The sequence below is a fragment of the Prorops nasuta genome, unplaced genomic scaffold, assembly GCF_024137725.1.
Source record: "Prorops nasuta isolate Cenicafe-Biocafe unplaced genomic scaffold, Cenicafe_Pnas_1.2 PNAS00002, whole genome shotgun sequence".
In the NCBI taxonomy this organism is placed as follows: Eukaryota; Metazoa; Arthropoda; class Insecta; order Hymenoptera; family Bethylidae; genus Prorops; species Prorops nasuta.
In genome coordinates, this window is record NW_027116799.1 from 753,463 (window position 1) to 777,114 (window position 23,652).

At 37.5% G+C, this 23,652-nt stretch overlaps 2 protein-coding genes across 3 annotated transcripts in view; one reads left to right on the plus strand and one right to left on the minus strand.

Moving 5' to 3' along the window:
• Positions 1–530: 530 nt before the first annotated feature.
• Positions 531–20,328, minus strand: unc79 (UNC-79 domain-containing protein). Its single transcript, XM_066733686.1, has 45 exons — positions 19,947–20,328; positions 19,755–19,874; positions 19,497–19,658; positions 19,233–19,403; positions 19,035–19,124; positions 18,757–18,942; positions 18,439–18,671; positions 18,060–18,274; positions 15,394–15,743; positions 14,058–14,199; positions 13,815–13,991; positions 13,183–13,454; positions 12,916–13,058; positions 12,607–12,828; positions 11,961–12,107; positions 11,613–11,742; positions 11,351–11,523; positions 11,130–11,278; positions 10,888–11,045; positions 10,626–10,807; positions 10,326–10,527; positions 10,056–10,250; positions 9,226–9,339; positions 8,442–8,590; positions 8,234–8,355; positions 7,635–7,866; positions 7,388–7,529; positions 7,027–7,213; positions 6,128–6,398; positions 5,478–6,000; positions 5,078–5,167; positions 4,707–4,969; positions 4,067–4,311; positions 3,877–3,990; positions 3,584–3,724; positions 3,340–3,494; positions 3,168–3,262; positions 2,839–3,090; positions 2,527–2,754; positions 2,281–2,436; positions 2,005–2,180; positions 1,656–1,926; positions 1,329–1,496; positions 1,113–1,235; positions 531–1,017 (listed from the first exon to the last, which is right to left on the minus strand). Exons 1-45 carry the CDS (start codon positions 20,020–20,022, stop codon positions 829–831), a joined length of 8,301 nt encoding a protein of 2,766 aa, XP_066589783.1. The 5' UTR covers positions 20,023–20,328; the 3' UTR covers positions 531–828.
• Positions 20,329–22,001: 1,673 nt separating this feature from the next.
• Positions 22,002–23,652, plus strand: part of LOC136775106 (dual specificity protein phosphatase 10-like) — a 39,474-nt gene continuing 37,823 nt past the window's right edge. The window contains exon 1 of one of the 2 annotated variants that reach the window (XM_066729609.1): positions 22,002–22,405. The gene's annotated coding sequence lies outside the window, so the exon portion shown is untranslated. The remainder of the gene's footprint in view (positions 22,406–23,652) is intronic. The other variant, XM_066729600.1, reaches the window with a different exon arrangement.

Here is a 23,652-nt window from a genome sequence, read left to right on the forward strand (position 1 = left end):
CCTGAATATAACGGTACCGTATAACAAAGGGTCGTAAATAACGCGAGGACGCAAACAGGGTAAAGAGCTTGATTAAGACTTTTAGCACGCTATAACTAGTTTTGCCGAGCATTGGAGGTAAAATATAATTCTAAATCGGAATCCGTTGTATCTACCGTATAGGGTGACTCGGTTTCAGGCAACGCTCTACACAATTGATTCGTAAAATTCTAGCCCTTAAAAATCGACTTTTATTGTTTTCTTCCTGTTTCTTAATTCCTATATATGTCAATCACATATTACTTGAAGCATGGAAAAGGATTCTGTTTAATTGGGGCAAAGAATTTTTGACGATTGCTTTTTAGGTCGCTATTAGACAGGTCTTAAACTGTATATATATATATATATATATATATATATATATACACTATTGTACAGAGGTTTGTAGACAACTATAAGAGTTCGATCATTAAAATTCGAACGTCTCTACGCATATAAATATTTTAGGAAAATCAAGTAAACTGTGTTGATCTTTTTTGCAAGAATTTTTATAGTAATATAATCTTTTTAATACATAAATTTTTGTTATATAATTAAATGTATATAGTATAACGTGAGTTTTATATTTTGCAACTTTTTTAGGCTCATTGTCAATTTTTAATTTTATTATAAGTAAGTTGCAATATTGAAAGACAATTTTATACATAAATTAGACCATCTGCATTATCTAACAACTCATAAATTATTATATGTATACTTTCTCATACGTATATTTTGTATCTCTGTGAAAAAAATATATATAGGTTTGCATGGTTGAACAAGTTCCTCATTTGTGAAAAGTAACCATTTTTAAATAGAATAGAACTGCGTAGCTGGTGATGATTGCATTTCGATTTGACCCATCTGAAATTGTAATCTTCGTAACCATCGTAGGAGAACAGCGTTTGATTCTCTACGCGTAGAAATAAAGTTTTCTGACATTCTATTCGGCGGGAAATCTCTACAATTTTGTAAGCGCATCAGTAAAGCGCCTTGCAACTGAAAGAAAAAATTATATTTAACAATTTATATCTTCGTTCACGTAATAAATAATATTATATCATATGTGTATAATAATGCATATATTATATTACTTGAATATCATGTGTGAGTAATATGGGGCTCCAAAGTGGCAATAATTTACTCAGTACGATAGACCCGCATTCGAGTAGCGCTTCTAAGAGGCTTAAGAAGTGCGAATTTACCTTTTCGGCTAACTATAAAAAACAAATAGTTCCAATTACTAAGTAAATATTGGTCAAAGAAACAATCGCTATATTTTCTGAAAAAAAAAAGCATAAGTAGCTTACATCTTTTGAACTGGAAGCCAATTGTAAAATACATGGTGTTATTTTCCCCCAAAAATCTAATAAAATGTTCATTGTGATATTATGACTCTCCACGTTTGAAAGCTCCATTGATCGATCATTCGATTTTGTATAGTTCTTCGATAGGTCTTCCAGGTATAAAGTCCAAAGCTAGAAAGTAATATGATCATACAATTATTTTTTTAAATCATTGTGCTTTACCGAAAAAATATTAATACATGGAGGCTTTCAGAGAATATAAAATTGGTAAGAATTGTTTTCTATAAAGCGCTTTTTTTTTTATAAAATATTGCAATTATTATACATTACCTGACAAAGAATAAATGCATGAAACAAGGCTGACATGTGGGGCGCTGAAGAAGCTTGACCAGTTGGATATAATGAAAATACAAGTTGTATATGATCTGCCACGTGACATGAAAGTTCTTGTGATATTGGTTGAGCCGAAGACATGAATCCATGATGTATGGTATTGCTATTTCCCGCATTCATTGCGGAATGGGTTAATGAACCTAATAATAGCCAGGATAAAAGTCTGATGTGCCTTATGCAATCAACATATTTTTGTGTGCTATAATACCTATAAGGACGTAAACAAAATTTTCAGAATTGCTAATATTTTTCATTAACGATAAAATGATATTTAAGGGTGTTTTACCCTTGCGGTGTCATTGATGGTGTACTGTAAAGCCACGGTAAATGTTGCGTAACAGCTCTATTCTCTCTGTTGTTGGCTCTTGTTATTTCTAAGGCAACGTATTGAGCCAATCCACACTTCAACATTCCTCCCAATGTATCTTCATTTAAACCAGCTTGCATCCCTTTACTATAGCTCTGTACAAATTACGTAGGATAAGCCAACAAACAAAAATATTGTTATATTACAGTGGGTACATGTACTGATAAAACTAAGCTCGATCCTCCCACTCATTACCTTCACTTTACTCAGGGTATGAAAATCTGCCAAAAAGTCCAGGACATCTGTAATTTGAGTTCTGAGAGATTCCGATGCATTTGTGTTATAAATTGGTGAATTTTCCATTTCTATATTTTCCATCACAATGGTGCTTGGCAAAGATCCTCCAACATCCTTGTTATAAGATAAATTGATATTTTTTAAAGCTGTAGTATATAAAAATACACATTGAACAGAGAGAGAGAGAAAATATGTAAATCTTACCTGTAGTACAAAATGTAACAGCAGCAAATAATTCGAATCAGGAATGGTAGTTTTAAATTTAATAGCCTGAATTAATTCGAAGACCATAGTTCGCCCTAAAAAATGTTTATCTCGGTCTCGAGTGAACCCTCGATGACAGAGATAGCACAGATCGGTTAGATAACTATATTTCAGTGTAGAATTTTGTATGGCGTAACTAAGTACTTTGGAAAATGGGTCCAATAAAACCTAAAATTAATACACAACAATACAATATATATCTATATTTTTAAATCTGAGAATCGTGCAATAAAAAAGATACGAGGAGTGTACCTTTGACTGTTGTATACCAGGGACTTTTAATAACGAAATCATAATTCGCAACAGAGGAGTGGTATCTTCGATCGAAGAAAGCATAAGAATGAGTCTTCTGAAGAAACTATCGAATTGAGCCAATAAACCACTCCATGTAGCAGCCCCAGGCCCTAAGCCAGCTTCCAGTGGTAAACAATCCAAATAGCAGGCAATATTGTGCAGTATAATTGGCAAACGTTCGATAGGCATTGATTTTTTCGTATTCAAAGTCTAAAACAGATTTCAATCATCGATACTTTCAAGAAAATGCTTATGATAATTTCAGTTTATCTTGCATATAAAATTACCTCCAATAGAAGCTGCAATGGTGCAATTGGATTTAATTCGTTAAAATCAATAAGGGCTTGTGCCACACTTTTAAAGAACTGCATTCTCGTTGAATCTAGATAAGAAAATGTAAAATCATGTAACGATATTGCTTAAAATAGAAATTTAATGAATAATAATAATGATTGTTACCATTAAGATGAGTCTGAAACATTTGCATAAATACACCGTTGGGTGCAAGTTGATGGAGAACGCATCTTAAAAATTGATGAGCTACACTGATAGCTCCTCCTGGTAAATGCATGTTTGTTTCGCTCTGCCATGGGTACATAGCGTTCAAAGCAACCCTGTCGATATTCGAAATAATTAAATACTCACTCTACTAAAGCCAATTAAATTACAAAGATTTTTTTTTAAATTCTGCAATTTTACTGACTTGGTAACAACGCCAAGAATTTCTGGTAATAAAGGTGCTGCTAACGAGGGCTCTCGATGTATAAAAGTACCTAAGGTAATAATGCACAGCCCAAGTTCTTCATCCGAGTACTCTTCTCTTACCGTCCCACACTCGGAGCACCTATAAGAAAGACAAAATTCAATACCTTGTTAAATAAAGAGTGTCACAGCATAAAGATGCTTGAGTTTCAACGAGAGGCTATTTACTATATAATTTTTTCAAGGTATAGACCCTTCATTTTTCTCTTATTAATATATTGCTAAATTTTTTACCTGTCGTAGATACAGTCATCACCGATACGAAATAAACTTTGCTTTAAATTAAAATCAGCGTGACAAGCGTGCTGTGACAGAGAATCCATGTTGGATTTATTTTGTGCACCAGCCCTAAAATTGTTTTTATTTCAAGTTTTAATAATCATTGTGCAAAAAAATATTATAGAGAATGATAGAATCTCTATACCAGTACCAAGAATCCATACGCCTCGAAGACATAATATCGTGACCTCCAAGTGGTGACTTTCTAATCCTATCACGACTGATTCTTATTTGCTCCCGAGTTTTGATTCTTCTATCGTACTCGAGAATTCGAGTATTGAAATCGTCAGGCGGTGGGGATTCCAATGCTACTTGCTTGATCAATCTTCTTGGACTGGGCGATCTGCTGCTGGATGGAACGTCATTCGAGGTTGGTACCAAAGATGTTGACTATACGAATAAACATTAAAAATGATCTTATTATTAAAAAGCGTATAAAATTCTATTGGGTAAAATATTCAATCTCAGAATTAGGGTAATCCAGCATATTTATAGAATTTAAACTTTTGATTTTTAATTTCTTCATTTTTTTTCAATATTATGCACAGACAATCGTATATAATTATATATAGTCTTTTCATGTATCTCTTCATTTTCCTCGCCATATTTCGTATACTATAGAAATTGGAAAAGAAACTTGTTCAAAATTGATACATCGAATCAAGAGATGAGCTATATAAATAAATATATATATATATATATATATACATATATATATATATTATTGAAAATATTGGGTTATTCTAAGCCATAGTGCAGATGTAAAATCTTTTTAAGTAACTTACAAGATTCTCCGACGTAATACTGTCTTGTTTCGCAGGACCTTTGTCAAGTTCCTCTTTGGTAGCGACTTTATCATTATCGTCATAATCAGGAACGCCTAGAACCTGACGAACACGCTCAGCTAAACTGACGAAATCCCTTTGAGGACCGACGGGTAACAAACGCTCTGGCAAGGGAAGCTTCAAGTTTGGAAGCTGCGATATACTGGGTGGGCTCGTAATATCGCTGAATATGCCTGTCTCGCTATCTTGATCGAAAGAAGAATCTGTGTGGTAGTAAAATAGGTTATAATTAAAATAGTTATAAACATGTATATACTATAATAACAGATTGGATATTTTGCGTTAAACAATAATATATGCTATATACTAACTGACTGTTAGTACGTCCATTTTTGACAACGGAGACTCTGGAGACCCATACGTATCGTCGCATTTTAAAATACGTTCCGCAGGTCTGTATGCTGTGGACAAAGATTTTTCTTGAAAATTGAATAAAAAAATGAAGAAGTCTCGTAATTGATTTTTTAACCTCCCGACTGCATGAAAATACAGCTATTATATCGAAGATGAATATAGAAATTTTCCATAATTTTAAAAGAGTAAATGTATAAAATTACACAAATGTAGAGAGAGTAAAATTTTGAGATTCTATCTACATTTTTCTCATAATTGCAGTATAGATCCAGACTGGGGCTTAGCATTAGAGGGAGGGGGGGGGGGGGGAGGCAGTCGAGCGGGTCGTTTCATCGGATTAAAAATATAAATACTGACTGATAGGCGTGCCAATAGGCAAAAGTCTTTCAACGTTAGGTGCGATGAGCTGTGGCGGGGGCTGCTGAGGATAATCGAGATTCCAGCTTTGATGATGACCGTTATCCGTGCTAGTAATTTGAGAGGAGATAGAACTGACTGCAGGTGAGCTGGATGGATCACTGCTCGTAATGGTAACTGGTTGACTCGGTGATACTGGCGATTCAAGCGTGGAAACTTGTTCAACGTGTTTCTGCCTGCCGAGTTGTTTGGCCGTCGGAGAATCCGTAGGATTAGCCGGTAGATGGCTGCTCTTCTCCTTGGCCGATTCGAACATTTGCGAATGGGATATACTGCTGGCCACTGCGAAAGCACTGGACAATCCTAGAGGCTTCGCCAGTGCGTTGTCCCCGTTCGATCCGAATGGCGCGCACTTATTGGCGACGTTCTTACTGTCGTGTTGATCGGGCAGGAAGGCGCTGGTCACCAGAATTTTCACCCCCTCGTGGACGCTTCGCTTCTTCTGCAATGCAGCTTTGCTGACCTGTGACACGTGTGTTTACGTATAGGAGAAAGAGAAGCATCAATTTTTTCATCTCCATACTGGGATCCATTTATGATTGAAAATTTTTATTCCATATATTTATATATATATGTAGCTGTCATCATACCTTGTGAGAATCATCCTCGCTACCCAAGAACCACATCGGCCTGGACGTTGCCTGGGACTTGCCGGAGTTGCTCGATGCTATTCTCAAGCCTGCTTCGAAGATCCCTGATATCTTGGTACCCGTGACAGAGGCGCTTCTCATTACGGATGGCGCATTCTCCTCCAGTTCTCCAAGCGATCCTCCACTGTTGCCATGCAAGGTGCTGTCAGATTTTGGGCTCTCTGGTATTACAGCCAGCTCGGACTCCGTATCATCCGCATTGATCGAGTAGCTTTGCATGGCATTCGTAATAGCGAAAAATTTTAGCAAGCCAGCCACTAATAATAAGCGCGCGGCCAACTCTTCGAACGATTTAATATTTCGATATAATTTCGATCATTCGATCAGATATGATGCGCAGAAATGAAAATTAACCTCGATGCTGCGTGCATTCCAAATAAAAACCGCACTGCCAGTCGAGCTTTGCTTTAATATACCAGGCTAGGTAGGGGCTACTTGGTACCATCGATCCACTTCTCGATATCTCTAAACCTGATAATTCTATAAAAAAGTAATTCAAATACAAGCTTTTATGATTTAAAGAAGTAACAAATTTCCTATTATTAATTAATCTTCGATTTGTCAACTAAATCAACGTCACCAAATTATTTCCACCATTAAAAATCATAAAATTTTTCCTCGAAGTATTTTTTTATTCAATTTTTAGATTTCGAGATTTTCAAGAACGTGGGTTGAGTAAAATAATATAGGTGTGTACACCCCTTTGTATATTATACAAAAATAATAAAGTTTTCTATGATATATGTACTATAATCTAATAAAGTGCAAAGGCGATATGCGCTTGTACGGTTGTATGTATGTATATGTATACTACGGGTATAAACGTGATATATATCGACCTAGAGTGTTTGCTCGTAAAGCGAGACGGTGGACCAGGTTCTTCCCAGTGTGTCTCCATTCCATGGGCAGGACTTCGTTGGTGAACGGAGACCAAAGGGCGCATCGGTGGACTCTCGCTGCAGTCTGCTTCAGCCATGGTACCAGTGGCCAGATCGTGATCTACTCCGAGAGAAGGTTGAGATACATCTGCAATTATTTCAAGCTAACCGTTTTGCCAGAAGACCTCTCCTTCTCCCTCTTGAAATTAATCCTTCCACATAGAAAATTATTGCACCATCTCTGCTGCAATATTCTCCGTTCTTCAAGGTCCGATCAAAATACATTTTTATTCCACATAGATCATGAATTTGACAAACTTACCACGAGATCTCGATGGTGGAGCACCCATGACCACCGTAGCTGGAATTCTTTTACATTGATGATGTTGAGAGTCCAGTGTATTTAAGACGATCTTTACCAGTGACGTCAGCTGATTGCACCAAGCTTGCTGGCCATACTTGCACTGAGAAGAGAATTTCCTTCTTTGGCTCATTCGTCGACTCAATGTTGCACGTGTCAATTATTGCTTCAATTTAACAATTTTGAAATGTAATGAACATGCACGAACCTTGTATAGTATAACGAGGAGGGACATTAACCAAGAACGTCTTAAGTGCGGTTCCAAGTGCCAGAGACTGTAACTCGGTGTTTGATGATCCGTAGATGGCACACCTTGTGGTGGACACGGACAATGCTGGAGTATCGCAACAACGGCTGGAGTCATTAACCAACCCATTTCGTGATTCTGGTCCAATAGTTGCGGTAGATTTGCTATGAACACGTTGAACACTGGAGATACTCTGTAAACGTAGCATTGTTGTCTTAACAAAATTTATACATATATAATATATGGTAATATTAACTTTTTTAACTCTTTTAGCATTTAGGCTGTCGGCAAGTTTTTATAATGACGATAGACAAACTCCAACTGTTTACTCGTTAAATATATGTTACTTAAATCGATAAAATTTTGAGAAAAAAAATCATCGCTATTTTATTGGATAAATATCGGTAACCTGAACATTTTAATAACTTTAACAATTTAAATAACACATTAGGTGGATAATCTATCGAGGTTTGTTCAACGCCAATATAATAACTTCCTGGCAATCTAAAGGTTAATTAATTATCATGACATTGTTCAGCCCCTAGCTTAATTTCTTTCACCTTAGACGTTGTGGAGTATAGTGGAATGTATGTTCTGCCTGATTGTATCCCAGCAAGTTGTAAAGATGACGTAAAACTATTCCCTGTGATTTTGACAGGTTTTTGTCATCGGTGGGGTAGGCCTATAAAGAAAAATAAAATTTAATTTTGATATTGTAGTAACTATGATTGCATGGCAAGCACAAAAGTACAATAAAATTCGACTCACTTGATCCTGTCTAGAAAGAAACTGCATAAACAGGAATACCAGTAGATGCATGGTTTCTTTATCAGATTCTTCCAAATCCATAATTTTATGAATAATTCCTGATAGATTACCACCCTCGTCAACCATATTCAACGAGTGGACGTGTCCATCTATAATATTATTTCATTCTTGTTATAAATAACCTATAAGTTTATTAAAATTTTCGGAAAAATATTTCTACAGTGTGCAATATTGCTGTGGTACTAATTTATTAGACAATAATAAAAATGAGAAAAGTATTTGAAAAAAGTCACGTTATATATTTGTGCTATTTTTCTACTATTGCTACTATACTACTACTACTATAATAAGATTAAAAGATATGATATATTTTTATACACATGCTATCTCTATTAATGACACTTAGATTATTATTAAAAAGAAAAAAGCGTCCTGTTAAGCCAAGCCATTCGTTACGGTCAAGCTCCATGTTTTGTGCTGTGTATAATATATAGCTATTTGCATATAATAACGAAATTACAGTAGAATTTCAAAAAAGTGAGAAAATTTCAGCTGATAAAAAGCTCCCTTTCGACGTTTTTAATGAAAACCTGAGACTCTACTGCACGGCTATTGCGAAACTCTTCGACTTACCAAGAGGTCCGTATCAAACATTCGAATATTCCATAAAATCCGTAATAAAGCACTTTTAGGGATCTCGTACATACAAAGGGGACACATTTACGCAACGCACACAAATGGCATTAATTAAAACGTCTATTCTATCATCGGCACACTACTCTACCTGGCATACTGTTATTAGGTGGGGTGTTCCCCAGCAACTGACCCAATCCAAATCTGGAGCTCTTGCGCTTCAAAATCGGTGCTGAGTATTGTCGGCTGTACACCTTTTCTTTCTCTGCGAGGAGGGACGTAAAAACGATCACGACTTATACGTGAAAGAAATAACGTTCAAGTGTGCGGTGCGATGAAAAACACCATTAGAGTAATATAATGCTAATAACTAATAATTTTAACCACTTGAAATCCGACAGATCGGTTCTCAGGCTGTTAACAATTTATTCTACATATATATATATATAAATTTGCTATACGTGCGTTGTGTATACAAGACTTTATAATTTTCTATTCTTTCTTTCAATTAACGTACCGTACTTATTTCTATAATAAAATATGTACAAAGATACAGGATGTATAATAGGATTTTTATATGCTTTATTCGAATAATTAATTGATCGTGTAATACGAGAAAGGTTCTATACGTATAGTGGATACACTGGGTGAGTCAAGAGGAATAAATCAAAGCCTATTAGAAATAAATTGCAAATATATATATATATATATATATATAGAGAGAGAGAGAGAGAGAGAGAGTTAGTAAAATGCCTTTTTTGCACATTTTTTGCATTTGAATTTTTAATTGTCTGAATGTTATTGTCACTACAAAAAATAATAAAGACGACAGTCTATAAATATATTTTATCCTGGAAAAATTACAGTGCCAAAAAAATTCAAAAAGCATTTTAGTTTTCTTTCTACGTATAAGATTATATTTTTACTAAGTTTGATATGTTCCTCCTGACTCAGCCTCTATATAGTACAATAATTATGTACCTTGTTTGGTATCCTGACGAGGAATCATAGAAGCCGGTGCTGACATTGTACGTTTGTAAGGCCACTTGGTCCCAAAACTGGCACTCAAAGTTTTCACCGAGCTGGTCCCACTTCCATCCGACTGCGAAAGAGCTTCGTGAGCTCTGTGTATTTTTTTCATAAAAGTCTCACTGCTCATATCGGTGTTCCTCAGATCTACAAACACCAAACAAAGCTTGGAAAAAATTCAATAGGTAAGAGCAAAACATATAGAGTTTTCAGTGAACCAACCACGAATGTAAGCAATCTCCCCAGCTTTCTCCAAGTTAATTTGAGCCTCGAGAAACAGTGTGTCGAATCGATTGAGGAAGAAATCCCAATTTAAGATACGTCGATCGCTCAAAGTGTTGTGTAGCTGATACAACGACTGTAAGACCATTGGTCGGTCCACTATCACCGAGTCGAATTGTGTTTCGAGGCACAAGATGAGAGACTGCGAGAGAATCGTTGTTATATATTAAATATTTATACCTCATGTGCTAGGCTTTGATGCATTATGGAAAAGAGTTAAAAAATATTGTAAACACTCACCCTCATCGCTATATCATGAACGGTACCAAGATACAAAGTTGCCCTTTGAGCCACGTATACGTTGCTGTCGTCTATACTGGTGATCAGGTAGCAAAATGCATTGGCCAATGCTGCTTGGAGACTCAGTGCATTTCTCAGTGGTGTTGAGTCCATGAATCTAGCAATGAGTGTTACTCTTTCCACTAAAGGGGTCAAAGGTCAACACATTAAAGCGTGATTGAGAGATCGATAGAGGTGCATGACTGGAGAAACTATCGTGTACCTGCTACAAATCTTACACGCCAATCTGAATTATGGAATTCCTCTTGCACCAATCGCCAGAACGTATCAGTACCGCAGGGCAATGTCACACAGTGCAGCAGCAATGGTACTGCTGTTTGTGCTATATGGGAATGCTCGGCGTTCAGTAATTCCCATAAACTAAAGATATGGAATTTCTTTATAAAAATCAGATCCTTCAACCTTTATTTAAAGAAATAATATAAGTCTGAAGAAGGTACGTACTTTTTGATCAAGAGATTTTCCTGACACCAGATGAAGAAGCCTTGGTGATCCTTTACAGCTGTACTGAACGCATCACCGTAAAGACACAAGATGTTCAAACATTGCAGCATGTAGTACAGTATATCTGGCTTATCAACGGTCATAATTTCCTGTAGCACAGTAATCGTATCGTTAGATTAATTAACACATGCTCCACTCGTTCTCGAGAAACATGCACTTACTTTCAATAATTTATGAATGTATTGGAGTTGCTCGGGGAGATCCTCGATTGCGAAGCGAAATTTGCCAACTGAGGTGTGCCAGAAGTCATCCAGCTCGTTTTCAGGACTAAGGTTCAACGGTTGGTCGTTCTCCCCGATCAAATGTGGCTTTTCAACGCTGACTGTTGCAGTTGCTGCAGGACAAATGCGTTTGATGATTTTTGTCATCGAAGAGAAAGGAGGCTATTGATCGTCAGGAGGAATTCAGGATTCGATACGTTACCTACGTCAGTTTCAGAGAGAGTAACTGCTCGTGCAACAGCGGATTGAACCTTCTCGGCTGGTATGATCGCTGTAAGGTCCAATTGCTCCGAAACTGTCTCTACTGTCGCTGTCATGATCTGTTCGAAGAACTGATATAAACCATCAAAATACCTTTGTTGTATCGCACATAAGCCTACCGTAATCATGGCGACACCGCCATGCTGTAGGTTGGCACACAGTTAGACGATCAGCATGCTGCATTGTCGCAGGTTGTGTAGGTACAGTGATCAGTGTTTCGTGTACATTGGATTTTAACAAAAAAAAAAAAAAAAAAAAAAAAATGGACTAAAATAGTTAAGAAACATACGTGCGGCATGTTGACGAGAACGTTCCCAACAGAATGTGTGTCCAGAGGTGGCATGTTGATCACTACGTCGGTCTTCGAATCGCTCTTTTTTGCACTCTCAGGTGGACTCTTGCGTCCCAAATCTTCGGCAGTCTCGTCGATTATTGGCTGGACAAATCGACATCGTCGTATTAATATATTTTCTTATGCTTGAAAACCTATATACGTATCGGAGTAATATGCTCGATGGATTACAACGTTGTCTAATAGATTGGCAGTTCGCTAATAAAATGATCAATGCGATATAAATTTTGTTGAAATAAAAGCTTAGTTCTTTCATTTCAAAGGCAATAGGTTTAATTATTAATATATAGGTATTGATTGGCTATTAAATTTAAGCTGAATTTTAATATTTTGTATTAGTCGAATCTTCCATCTGTTGCAGTTTTTAGTTATTTGACAGTTTTGCTCTTTATAATTTATTATTTCGAATTACTTTTATCAGATCCATTAATAATTTTTTATTCGCGATGTTATAAATATTTGTATAAAAAACAATATATATTTTAAATACGTAACTTTGATGTATAAGAAACTGCTTAACCATCTATGCATATTGCGCGTGTTACCCTGTATGTAAATATGTTCAGAATTGAGATTTACTCACATCCGGAGGATAGGCTGGATTTTCCGGACACATGTAGGTGACCAATTGCAGGCAAAGCTGGTGCCAGATCACTTTAGATTCGCAATAGGTACATTCGATTTCCGTTTTGCAAACGTGACAATTGTTCCAGTTGAACGCGACTATGGATTTCATGAGGTGGCACGCGTCTTTGCAAACCCACGTATTTATTCCAGTGTGCTTGTCTATGTCTTGTAACTCCATCTGAAGTAAGGAAACGTTGATTGCGTGATGCAATGTTCCATTAACGTTGATAGAACCTGAGATAAATATATATATATATATATATACCTGTTTCAGTAGGACATCGAGCATGAGAATGCAGCAAGATAAATTCAACTCTGCATTGGTGGTAAATTCCATGTGTCTTGGTGGTGGAGTTAGGTCATCTGTAAGAGGCGTTGATTCTCCAGACTTGTTCTCCACCACTGGACCTTAGCCGAAGGAAAAAAATTGAGTTTTTTAACTGGATGCAGCTAATGTGTCTTGGACTATCGACAAGATCTTATTAATTGTTTCACGTATGTGTGTGTTTCGCAGAGCACAATAAATACGTACATATCTCTTCTCTGTCGTCAGATGGAACAGGTCTGTTGGGTTTTTCTTCAGATTCCGCGGAATTCATTTTCCCCATAACAGCAACACCATCGCTGAACATGGAGAACAATTGACCGAGAGGTATGCTTATGTCGAGCATGGTAAGAGTTTGGAGCCAGTTTAAGGCCTGTTCTTGTACTTTGGCAGATGTATTGATAAACCGTTTTGCGACAAAATTGTACATCTTCTTCGCATCGAAGCCCAAAGGACTCATATCTGGATCTAATATTTTACTGAGCAACGAGAAATTCAATATAATTGCGTCACTCATTAATGGACGGTGTTGAACAATGTAACGAGATAAACAATATTTTTAGAAATAACGATTTATGTAACTGAATATGCTTGCAGATTCTCATCCTATAATGAGAAAAAATGTTTAAAAGTTTATTTGAATGACAGTGTCATCTGTGAATAAATTACAGTGAACCGACAGTCACTTATAAAGTAATAATACAACTATATATATATATATATATATTTTTTTTAATTATCTCAAAAAAATATAATTTTATCGTCGCTCGACTGATTTTTACGTAACATCGTCCATATATATAACTATATGAATTTTCAAGAGAGACTATTGTGCCTACCAAAGAATAATCTTCAATTCATGAAGCTCGTGCTCAGGTACATCGTTAACCATGGCTTCCATCCAATGTGGCATAACGTAATCCCAGACATCTGTGGTGATAATTTCATAGGGGACTAAACAAAATAGACGATTAAGACCATCCTTTAGATGCGAGGTCCTCGAAGCCAGTGTTTCCCTGTTTAAAAAAATCTTCGAAATTATATGAAGGAATTCTTGAAAATCGTATAATCAATTATATTACCAATGGCCACCGACTCTGACATAATCAGCAGGATGTGGCAACAGGCATGAAATGAAAACTTCGTAATGAGTTTTCATGACTTTTGACAACCAACCGCAGACGTATTCCGTCTTCAATTTTTCCAAAGCACTCTCGGCTTGTCCTGTATATATGGAAAAATTCACGTCGAGTTAACGGCGGCGTTTCAACTATATATTCAAACTGGAAGCATGCATATAGTATATGTATAGAAGGGGAAGGAAATCGTAAGGAGAAAATTTCTCTAAAATTGATACAAATATATGTGCTATATCCAGACGAAACTGTCACTTATTTTAAGAGTATCATAGAAATGTTCTCCTTGGAAATCCCTACGGTTTTCGGGTTTACAGCAATTTTAGACAAATATGCCTTGTCTGTGTCGAATCGAGTTGTATAATCGAATATAATATCGATTTTATAGTAGAATTTGGAAAAGTTTGGCTTTATTCTTACATGAAGCACTTTCGTAATATAAAAAGGGAGTCCATAAGAAAAAGATTGAATTTAGAAGGGTCGCGAGAAGCTCACGGTAAAATCGTAATTCCGAATAAAGGATTATTCTACTACTTTTATCATCTCAATGCATAGAACCTTTTAACAAAATTCATTATTGATGTACGCGTCAAATTGAATTAAATCATGTCAACCAACAATTCAAGAAAGATTAAAAAATTTTTCGAAAAAATCTTTGGAAAATTCTATGCATCGAATTCTAGGAATTTTTAGCGCATCGTAGACGCATTCTGTATACAGTTAAAAGGTGTACGGTATATATATAGGAAAAATACATTTATCGACATGAAAATTTGTCAGAAAGATAGTTTCGTGTGTGTACATGCGTGCGTACGCAGTAAAGCAGTCTTCCGAAGTGTATGATATATAGTATATATCTGTAACGTATAACACCGAGGGTCACAAGCGACAGCGTGCCAGAAAAAATACATTTATTACTATATATATTAGACATAAACGTATATGGGCAAACACCGTGTGTGTATATATATGTATGTGCGGGTCAATCAAGCGAAAAGAGTCGATGAAGCTTGATCGCAGCGTAAAAGGTAAACTGTACTCGAGATGTGAGCGAAGCCGTGAAGCTTGGAGAGTACAGCACGAGGTAAACATGAAGAGCAACGATCGCGTTGAGAAAACGTGTCAATGGTGCCGGTTGAAGCTCCGGAGTATAGAAAAAAGTGTATTATATGCAGAGGCGAGGCACCGATGACGCGTTCCTCGAATGTGTCTACGAGCGCGCTCGACTAGCCTACTTTTCCTCTACCTCTACGTCAATAGTGTATGCAAAGTGTTAAATTACCAACAGAAAAGATAAGGTGCATAAGGCTTTTTTTAGTACCATCGAAAGAATAGGCAGTAACATGAAACCAATGAAATAGCATTGACAATAAACGCCCGAGAATTTCGATCGGGGTATCCTTGTTAGGAGTGCAAAGTCCCACGAGGAGCCAGACCCCGTAACGTCCCAGTAGCTGACGTTCCTCCAACGTGGCAGGATCACAGCCACCCAACAAGCCCCCTCCACCTCCGCTTCCACCACCTCCTCCACCGCCACCGCTCCCTGGGAATCCTGTGCTGCCTTTATTAGTACTTATTTCCGAGATGTCACGGTTACTATCCATACTTAGCGGTTCGGCTTCCTTAAGCAGGCTGCAAGAACAAAAAGAGTCTTATGCAGCAACTCCTTTCCCCGATCTGATCTCGTCTCCGGTTGCATTCGGCCGGGCCACGATTCTTCCATAGGAAAGACAATTCGAACCGTGTTGACCCGTCGCGATTTTTTTCCAACACAACTACGACCATCCACATTGTCCTCTCTACGCGCTGCCTCGAATCTTTTCATCCTTTTCTTCCAATTTTATTATTAAATTCTTAATGGGCGATTTTTCGCCAAACTCTGTCCTTTTGTCAATTATTCTTCCATCGAGGCAGCGTTTCTTCCCTCCACTGCTGAATTATCGAACGTCGAAAATTTATGCTTTCCACGTTCGGTATTCTGTCGTGTATCCTCTTCTTCAGCCCTTTCCACTTCGAATTGTATATATATATATATATATATGTATATAGGTGTATAAAATGTGTAAAATTGAAATACATAGTGGGAAGCAGAAAAGGCTGAATTTAAAGAGGACTGAAGAAAAGGTTATATACTTGTGCAGTGACGACAATGTCGATTATAATCGCGACATTTGCAATGCTTCTATAGCGAGCATTCGTATAAAACAATTAATGCTCCATAGAAGATATACTGGGTAAATTGAAATAATTGGAGCGTATGCCGACTGCAACATGAAGCAATATCGGACACAAAGTCAGATCGTGTTACCGATTGATTTTCTATAGGAAGGATAAAATAATCTGGTAATTGATAAAAATGATCATGTGTATCATGCAGAGAATTTCTTTAATAATCAAATGTCTAAGTGTGAATACCAAAAGCTGTAGTATTTTTATTGGACATTGAGATTTAAGATTATTTGAATAAATTTTACGAAAGTTGATTGACCTACGAGTGTTGACATGCAGCATACCATTTGTGAAAATTGTTTCTAGATAATACGAGCTGGAACATCTGTCATTTAAATTGAGAGTGAGTATACCAGGTGCCGACGTGTTGCATCCAGGACGTGCTATGATGCGGTGTCCTCAGCAGGGGATAGCACACAAGTTTAAGGTATGCACGTTCCTATATTCTATCTAATGTGGGGAGGTGAATGCTTTTATATCATTTAGATTTGTATAAGCAGGACCAGTGGCTATAGAATGCGTACTTTGCCTCAGTTATCAGTGTTGTTACTTTGAAAAGTTTGCTCTGGAAGTAGAGTACGTACTATACTAATAGAAAGAGTCGAGAAAGAAAGATCGACATCTCTACAGTGTTGCTTATAAAGATTATTCACTACTCGATCTCTACGGAGTATCGTTAAATACAATGATTTTGATAAAAGATAGTATAGTATACATATATAGGTAGTATATAGATAGAATGTGCAGCTTATGTAATTATTATTATCCATTCTAATGAACTTACAGAAGTTTTAATCAAACATTGACACTGATCTGTTACTCTTTTCGTGTCAACGTGTCTCCTTGTTAAAGAATATTTTATAGTAATGATAAATAAAAATTGTTATTATCGTACGAGATACAGCTAATGCAAGTTTTTGGAAAATTTAAATTCTTCTTTTCTTCTGAATTTTTAAGAAAAACTGAGAACGTAGTAGTACGCGACACCTGCTCTTGCACGTTTAACGAATCAAATTTTGTCAAATTGCTTTATGCTTCTGAGAAGAAATTAAGAAATAGGTGAGAGAGAGAGAGAGAGAGAGCGAATCGATACTCTTTATATCTACAATGATTGATGTGGGCTCGTACAAAAGCTTATCACTTGCAAAAAAAATATGACTCATTAAACGTGCTATTAACACGATGTCTTATACCAAGCGGAGAATGGACCAGCACGGATAAACACGCAAAGCAACAATGACCCTGCGATCGTTTATAAATATGTAATTACGTCTCGCCTCTCGTTAGACAAGTTTTAGATAAATTTTCGACAATAAACTTTCATTATCATTTAGAGCTATTTTCTACCAAGGATAAATATCATATACCGAATAAATGACGATAATATTCTTTAATATATCTAGTACAAAAAAATTAATAAGAAATTTCCAAAAATTGCAGATATATATATATATATATATATATATAGCCACGATACGAATTTAATACACGATATTGATGAACCAAGTATAATTGCAGAGATTCTGAAGAAAACTGAGGAAATCTCGAGAAAAGTTGTAACGAGTGGAAAAATAATCGCGATTGATGAGTCGAGTCGTGCAGCGCTGTGTTTTTGCAAAGGATCGATCGCTTATTTAATTTCTTGTTTCATTTGAAAGAGGATAAGCCGCGAGCGAGCGAGCGAGCATAAGTTTCTGTAACGAGGAAGTGGTCTCTCACCTGACGATCGCCTGAACGAGATAAGTTTGCGTTTGCGAATCCAATTGCGATATATGAGGCAGCGCCATGTGATACACGTGATCACCACCGCGACGATTGTTGTGGCGAATATTGTGACATTGCTGGCAATAACGTATGGGATGATTCCCGTTGTAACTGGCACACTCGGTGGAGAAACAGACGCTGATGGCTGCTTTATCGCTGGACCTGCAGTTCTGCGAAGATGTAAAAATCGGGTGATTAAAAAATGGAAGGATCATCATCGTCATAATCATCGAATACTCGCGTTTTGAAATACATTTACTTATCGGTAAATTGGAGGAAGAGAGAGAGAGAGAGAGAGAGAGAGAGAGATGGAGAATACATGCGCGACTCTCACCTTATTTTCGCATACCATGGACACCTGTTGCATGGGGTGTAAAATATCGTAAAACATTTGGTTCGGGTGTTCCCGGTGAATCTCGTTGGCACACTCGATGCAAAGGTAAAGCGGGGCAGGTGATTCCGCAGCGAAAGTTATGGATATTCGGTGATCGAAGCAAACTTTGCCGGCCTCGGCGTTACCAGCGTTCGGACAAGAGTCTCGTTGACACACAAACGGTGTAAGGTCGTCTAAAATATATCCATTTTTTTTTTCTCAATATTCTCCTACTTTGTGTACTAATTCTATTATAAAGAATGATAAATCGTCGCGTACTTGCAAATTTCACCAACACCGCTCGACGATCGAAAAGATTAGGATTGAAGGTAGGCCAATAGTAAAATAAGAGTTTTGCTGCCGATGCTCTGGCTGGCGCTGTGCCATAAGCTACCACGCACAAAATATCCTTCACGACCCCTGCCTTTAAAGCCATAAGGCACTCCAGTAGTTGACAATGATGTGCTATGAGCAAATGGAGGAACGATAAGTATTTCAAAGACTCCCTTGTTTTCGTGCATCTAATATATATTTATAAAAAATATGCATATAGAAACCTGGATTACTGGAATACTGAAAGACCATCATGATCACAGCAGCTACGGATTGACTAGCTGCGTTCTCACTGCCATCCTCGATTGTTCTAGCTATATTTGTGTGTGTATGGGTGAGTGTGGAAAAATAAAAAATTATTAGTGTTTCGTTACAACTGTCTATAGCTAACGTTTATAGTCGACAAGATGAGTCTCACTCACTGATGGTAAAGGGTAAAATATAATAGCAGAGATAGTTGACGATCTCTTGATGCAGCTCTACGGGTAGGACGGAAATGGAACTAGCTGCCAAGTAGGGCAAATTATCGAGCAAATCATGATCGAGGAATGGCAATAAACACGCCAGACATTGAAGCAAGGCTTGACCAAAAACTGTAAATAATTGTGATACTCGTTGTTATTTGCTAAATCACTGCGATGCACTATAAATTATTATTACAGTTCCTAGCTCTAATCAATATTTACCTTGCAATCCAATATGCACGAATGGAAGCACATCCATCAATTGGGTTAAGGCATTATAAAGCTGCTTGTAATCCAGGTTTGGATACAGGGCCATACGCTCGCTATCAGACTTTTGCCATTTGATCATTTCGAGTGGCGATTCTCGAACCTCTTTTAAAAGGGCTAGAAATTGCAGGAGACGTGCATTAAAAGAATTGATTTTCTTTCTGTTTTCTATTTATTTATATTTATAGATATATATATACACTGCAGTCTTACTTAGCAAGGTCTGCGAGAAGTACTTGACGGTATTTGCCATGTCAAGACCGGATGGTATCGGTTGAGTGCCATGCAGCAGACGTTGGTAATAGTCGTGAAGACAGGTCAGCTTCAACGTATCTGAGATGAATAAAACGATGGAATAATATATAATAACTCATCTTACATAATAAGGACGCGTGGTATACTTACAGGCCGCGAATCTCGTTCCCATTGTGATATTACAAAATTCGGTGGGAATGTTGAGGAGTAGCTCGATTACCTTCATATAAAAGGGGGGACAGACGGGTTTTCAACAGGAATAACACTGATAATATATATATATATATATATATATATATAGAGAGAGAGAGAGAGAGAGAGAGAGATATTTTCTAAAAAGAGTACTGGTATGCTCGACTACGTAGAGAGCCGATGCATCCTGATTTTATTATTTTTTAACGAGCGAGGGATAGTTGCTTCATCACTGCAATCACTTTCATTGTCAGAGAACGATGAGGAGCGATAGGTGTAATTAATAACATATTTTTTTCAATGCCCTATTCGCGGAGTGATGGACCAAATGGTCCATATCGTAGCACGCCTCGGGAACGAATGTGCGCGCATGCAGTATCGACCTGTTTAGGAAGTTGGAGCCCCTCGCATCTCTTCTCATCCCCCTTCAAATCCTCCGGTCGTCGGTAAATGTGCGCGCGCGCGCCCTCTTTTCCTCCCTCTCCCTCTCTCTCTCTCTCTCTCTCTCTCTCGCTTCTTCCAATGTTAAAGCAGGAAACATCCTCCGTAGGCAATTATTCTTACCACATCTCCTTGAGGATGTTGGCGATAAATTAGAAAAACCATAGGAAATCGTTATAATTTAAGGATATGTAAGATATTTCCACTGTACTACTGAGGTATGTCTTATATTTTAAATAAAAAAAATCGTTTTTTAAACTAGTATAATTAAGAGTGAATTATTTGAAAATAGTTAAAAGAGAATGTAAAATAAGGTATATCTTTTCTAAATTTACATCGTGCGCCATTTTAATATCTATATTTGCTCTTACTTTTATTGACCAACCTCAGATATTCTCGTAAAAAATATTCACTTTTTTCATAGATTTTAAGTTACGAGGATTTATTTTAATCATAAAAATATACTGTACAAACTTACCACGTTTAAATATTTAACTTATTTATAAAAAAGGTAAAATATTAATTACTCTCATCTAATGTGATTCATCTTTTCTATATAAAGAAAAAAAAAATAGAGATCTATAAATTATTTTACAAAATTGAATATGATGAGTTTGTAGAGTTTGTTTTTAAGTTTGAAATGACTCCTCGTAAAATAAAATCTGGGAAAAGGATATTTTTATACGAGAATATCTGAGGTCAACAGAAACAAGACCAAGTATAGATTATATTAAAAGGATATTTCTAGCTTCCTTAATAAATCCTTTCGAGACTCTATTTTTATTTATATCAAACTAAAGCAACTGTCAGAGGTATGAGTTCAATAATTTATTCAGATATAAATAAACATTTTTAATAATAACAATAATACAAAATATTAAAAGTATGTCAGAAGGAGGACCAATGAAGAATGCTGATGACCATAATTGAGCAAACACGTACATCGCAAAGATTAACGAATTCTCATTAAAGAATAAGAAACCTTCAATTATATATATACCATCGCTGCTCGATCCTACACGAAACACCGGGGATAAAATCGTTCTCGAGAAAAAAAGGGAAAACTCCTCAAAGCCTATCTCTTTTCAACGCAATTTCTGTGTAAAGTTATACACATTACTCGGTATCACGCGATTATTAAATTAGAAGAGAAAGAAAACTATATCTGCATTAAAAATAAAATCATAAGAAAAAGAAATCAAGTATAGAATCGAGTCGGGGTGGTTGGTAGGTGAGGAGGAAATCGATTTGATATACAAAGTTGGGAGGCATGTCGAAGGCACAGCAGGAGAGTAGGTAGCGGAGCGGTCAGGCAGCGAGAGCGAGATGGAGCGAGAGCAAGTAGTAGGCACAGGAAGGCTTCTGCTGGCTGGCTGACATGGCAAGCAAGACTAAGCAAGGTGGCAGAGGGTGGGGGTAGCCGATATTACAGTTAGCCGATAGAGGATGCGCGAGTAGAGGGAAAAGTGACGCAGCTTACACTGTGCGTGTGTGTGTGTGTGACGCGCGCGCGCGCACGAAAAAGCACAGTTGACGCGAATACAGGGGAAAAGGTGGGCAATACGCAGACGGGTTGCCTGGGATACCTCGTATGCGACGTTCCATCGGCGTGCGATCGTGACGTCACGGCTGGCGAGGCGAGTATGTATGTACATACGCGAGTATACCAGAACGAAGCGGAAGAGCAAAAGCACCACCCGCCGCCACCCGGCTGGCTGGCTGTGGCCTGCGCCTGCCTGCCTGCTCGCTCGCTCGCTTCCTCGCCTGACGCCTGTGCGGCCTCTGCTGACGAACAACCATCTCCCTCTCTCAGTACTCACGGGGCCATCCACCACGCTGCGCCTTCTCCTGCCGTCACGCGATATACGCGACAATTTCTCCATTGTACAGAAAAAATCTCATTTACATCAGCAGTCAGGATCAAAACACGTTCTCAACTGAAAAAGCAACGCTCCTCCGAAGTGCTCGCTGTCCGCGTAAGTTCACGATAAAAGCCTCTGGACGTTGCACGATTCGTGCCAACACCTGCTTCCGTAACACTTTAGCCGCATGCACCTTTTTGCCTAATTTCATTGAAATTCTATTGTTGTACCAGTGAAACGATCGAGCATGAAAGAAACGTGTAGAGGCTTTGTTGGAAAGCAGCTTTCATATATAGTATACTATAATAGAGTACGTATTGATTGTTCGCCGTTATAATACAGCAGGGTCATGTACGCGTGCATACATTTAATCGTCTCCGTACAGTCGCGATCGTTACTTGCCACGGAAGGCTTCTTTCTATTCTTATCGAACACGCGAAGCCTTATATTTCTAGTGGTTTCACGATTTACCCAAAAAAATCACTCCTTCTACTCAACTCGGATAATCCACTTGGCGCGTTATACCGATTTTAATCCAACTTGTAATTATCCTTACGCATTAGATTTATTTTAAACAGAAAAGTATGTAAAAAGTGATAAAAATACTATACAGCGACAAGCTAAAATTGTGAAATTATAATTTTTAAAAATCTTTTAATTTCTTTCTCTGATGTTTCCATATATATATATATCAATTGTACATGTTTATACCAGTATATACATAATGCAAGAAATTAATTAAAATAATGTAGCTCCATTATAATCAATAGGATTTAGAAAGAAAAGTCTGAGAGTGATCGGAGTCGAATATAGAGTATTGTTATAGCAGTAAATCGATTGGTCGACGCGAAAATATGTGGACGAGTGTACAATAATGGCTGATCGATATAGGATCGAAGAATGATAAGTCGCGTTGCGAGGAGAGTAAGAAACGAAGGTCGCCACAGGTCAATCTGATAAATTGATTAGCGAGACACCCTTGCAGTGGGTCCAACATCGCAGCGATACAACGCGCGACGTGTGCGCGTCTGGCGAGATAATAAAAAGCAAACAGATGAAGTGGAGGAGGGGGAGGGGGGGGGAGGAGTAGCTCGATTTACCCTCCCCATATCTATATGTATACTTGTCAGTGAGCGGAGCCAAGCTGCAAGGGTCCATGTGATTTGATTATCTTGGCAATACGTTCCGTATGCCACCCCCTAATTGCTCTGTGGCCTAACCCCCGCAAAACGATCTTTTTCCAACGCTCCCGCAGCTTCTAGCCCTTAATACCCTCTATTTATTTCAAAACTTTCATATTTCACCTATGCACGTTTCTCAAGCGAGGGAGAAAGCTACCGATAGTTGAATGTCCTTAACTC

Bases quoted from the DNA above. Each gene is read 5' to 3' on its own strand.
- unc79 (XM_066733686.1), bottom strand. From the start codon at position 20,022: ATGAAGGTAATCGAGCTACTCCTCAACATTCCCACCGAATTTTGTAAT. The intron at 13,992-14,057 runs GTAATATAATTG...TTTTTTAAACAG, and splicing joins GTCAGAGTCGGTGGCCATTG to GGAAACACTGGCTTCGAGGA. The intron at 12,108-12,606 runs GTGAGTAAATCT...CGATTTGTCCAG, and splicing joins ATCCAGCCTATCCTCCGGAT to CCAATAATCGACGAGACTGC.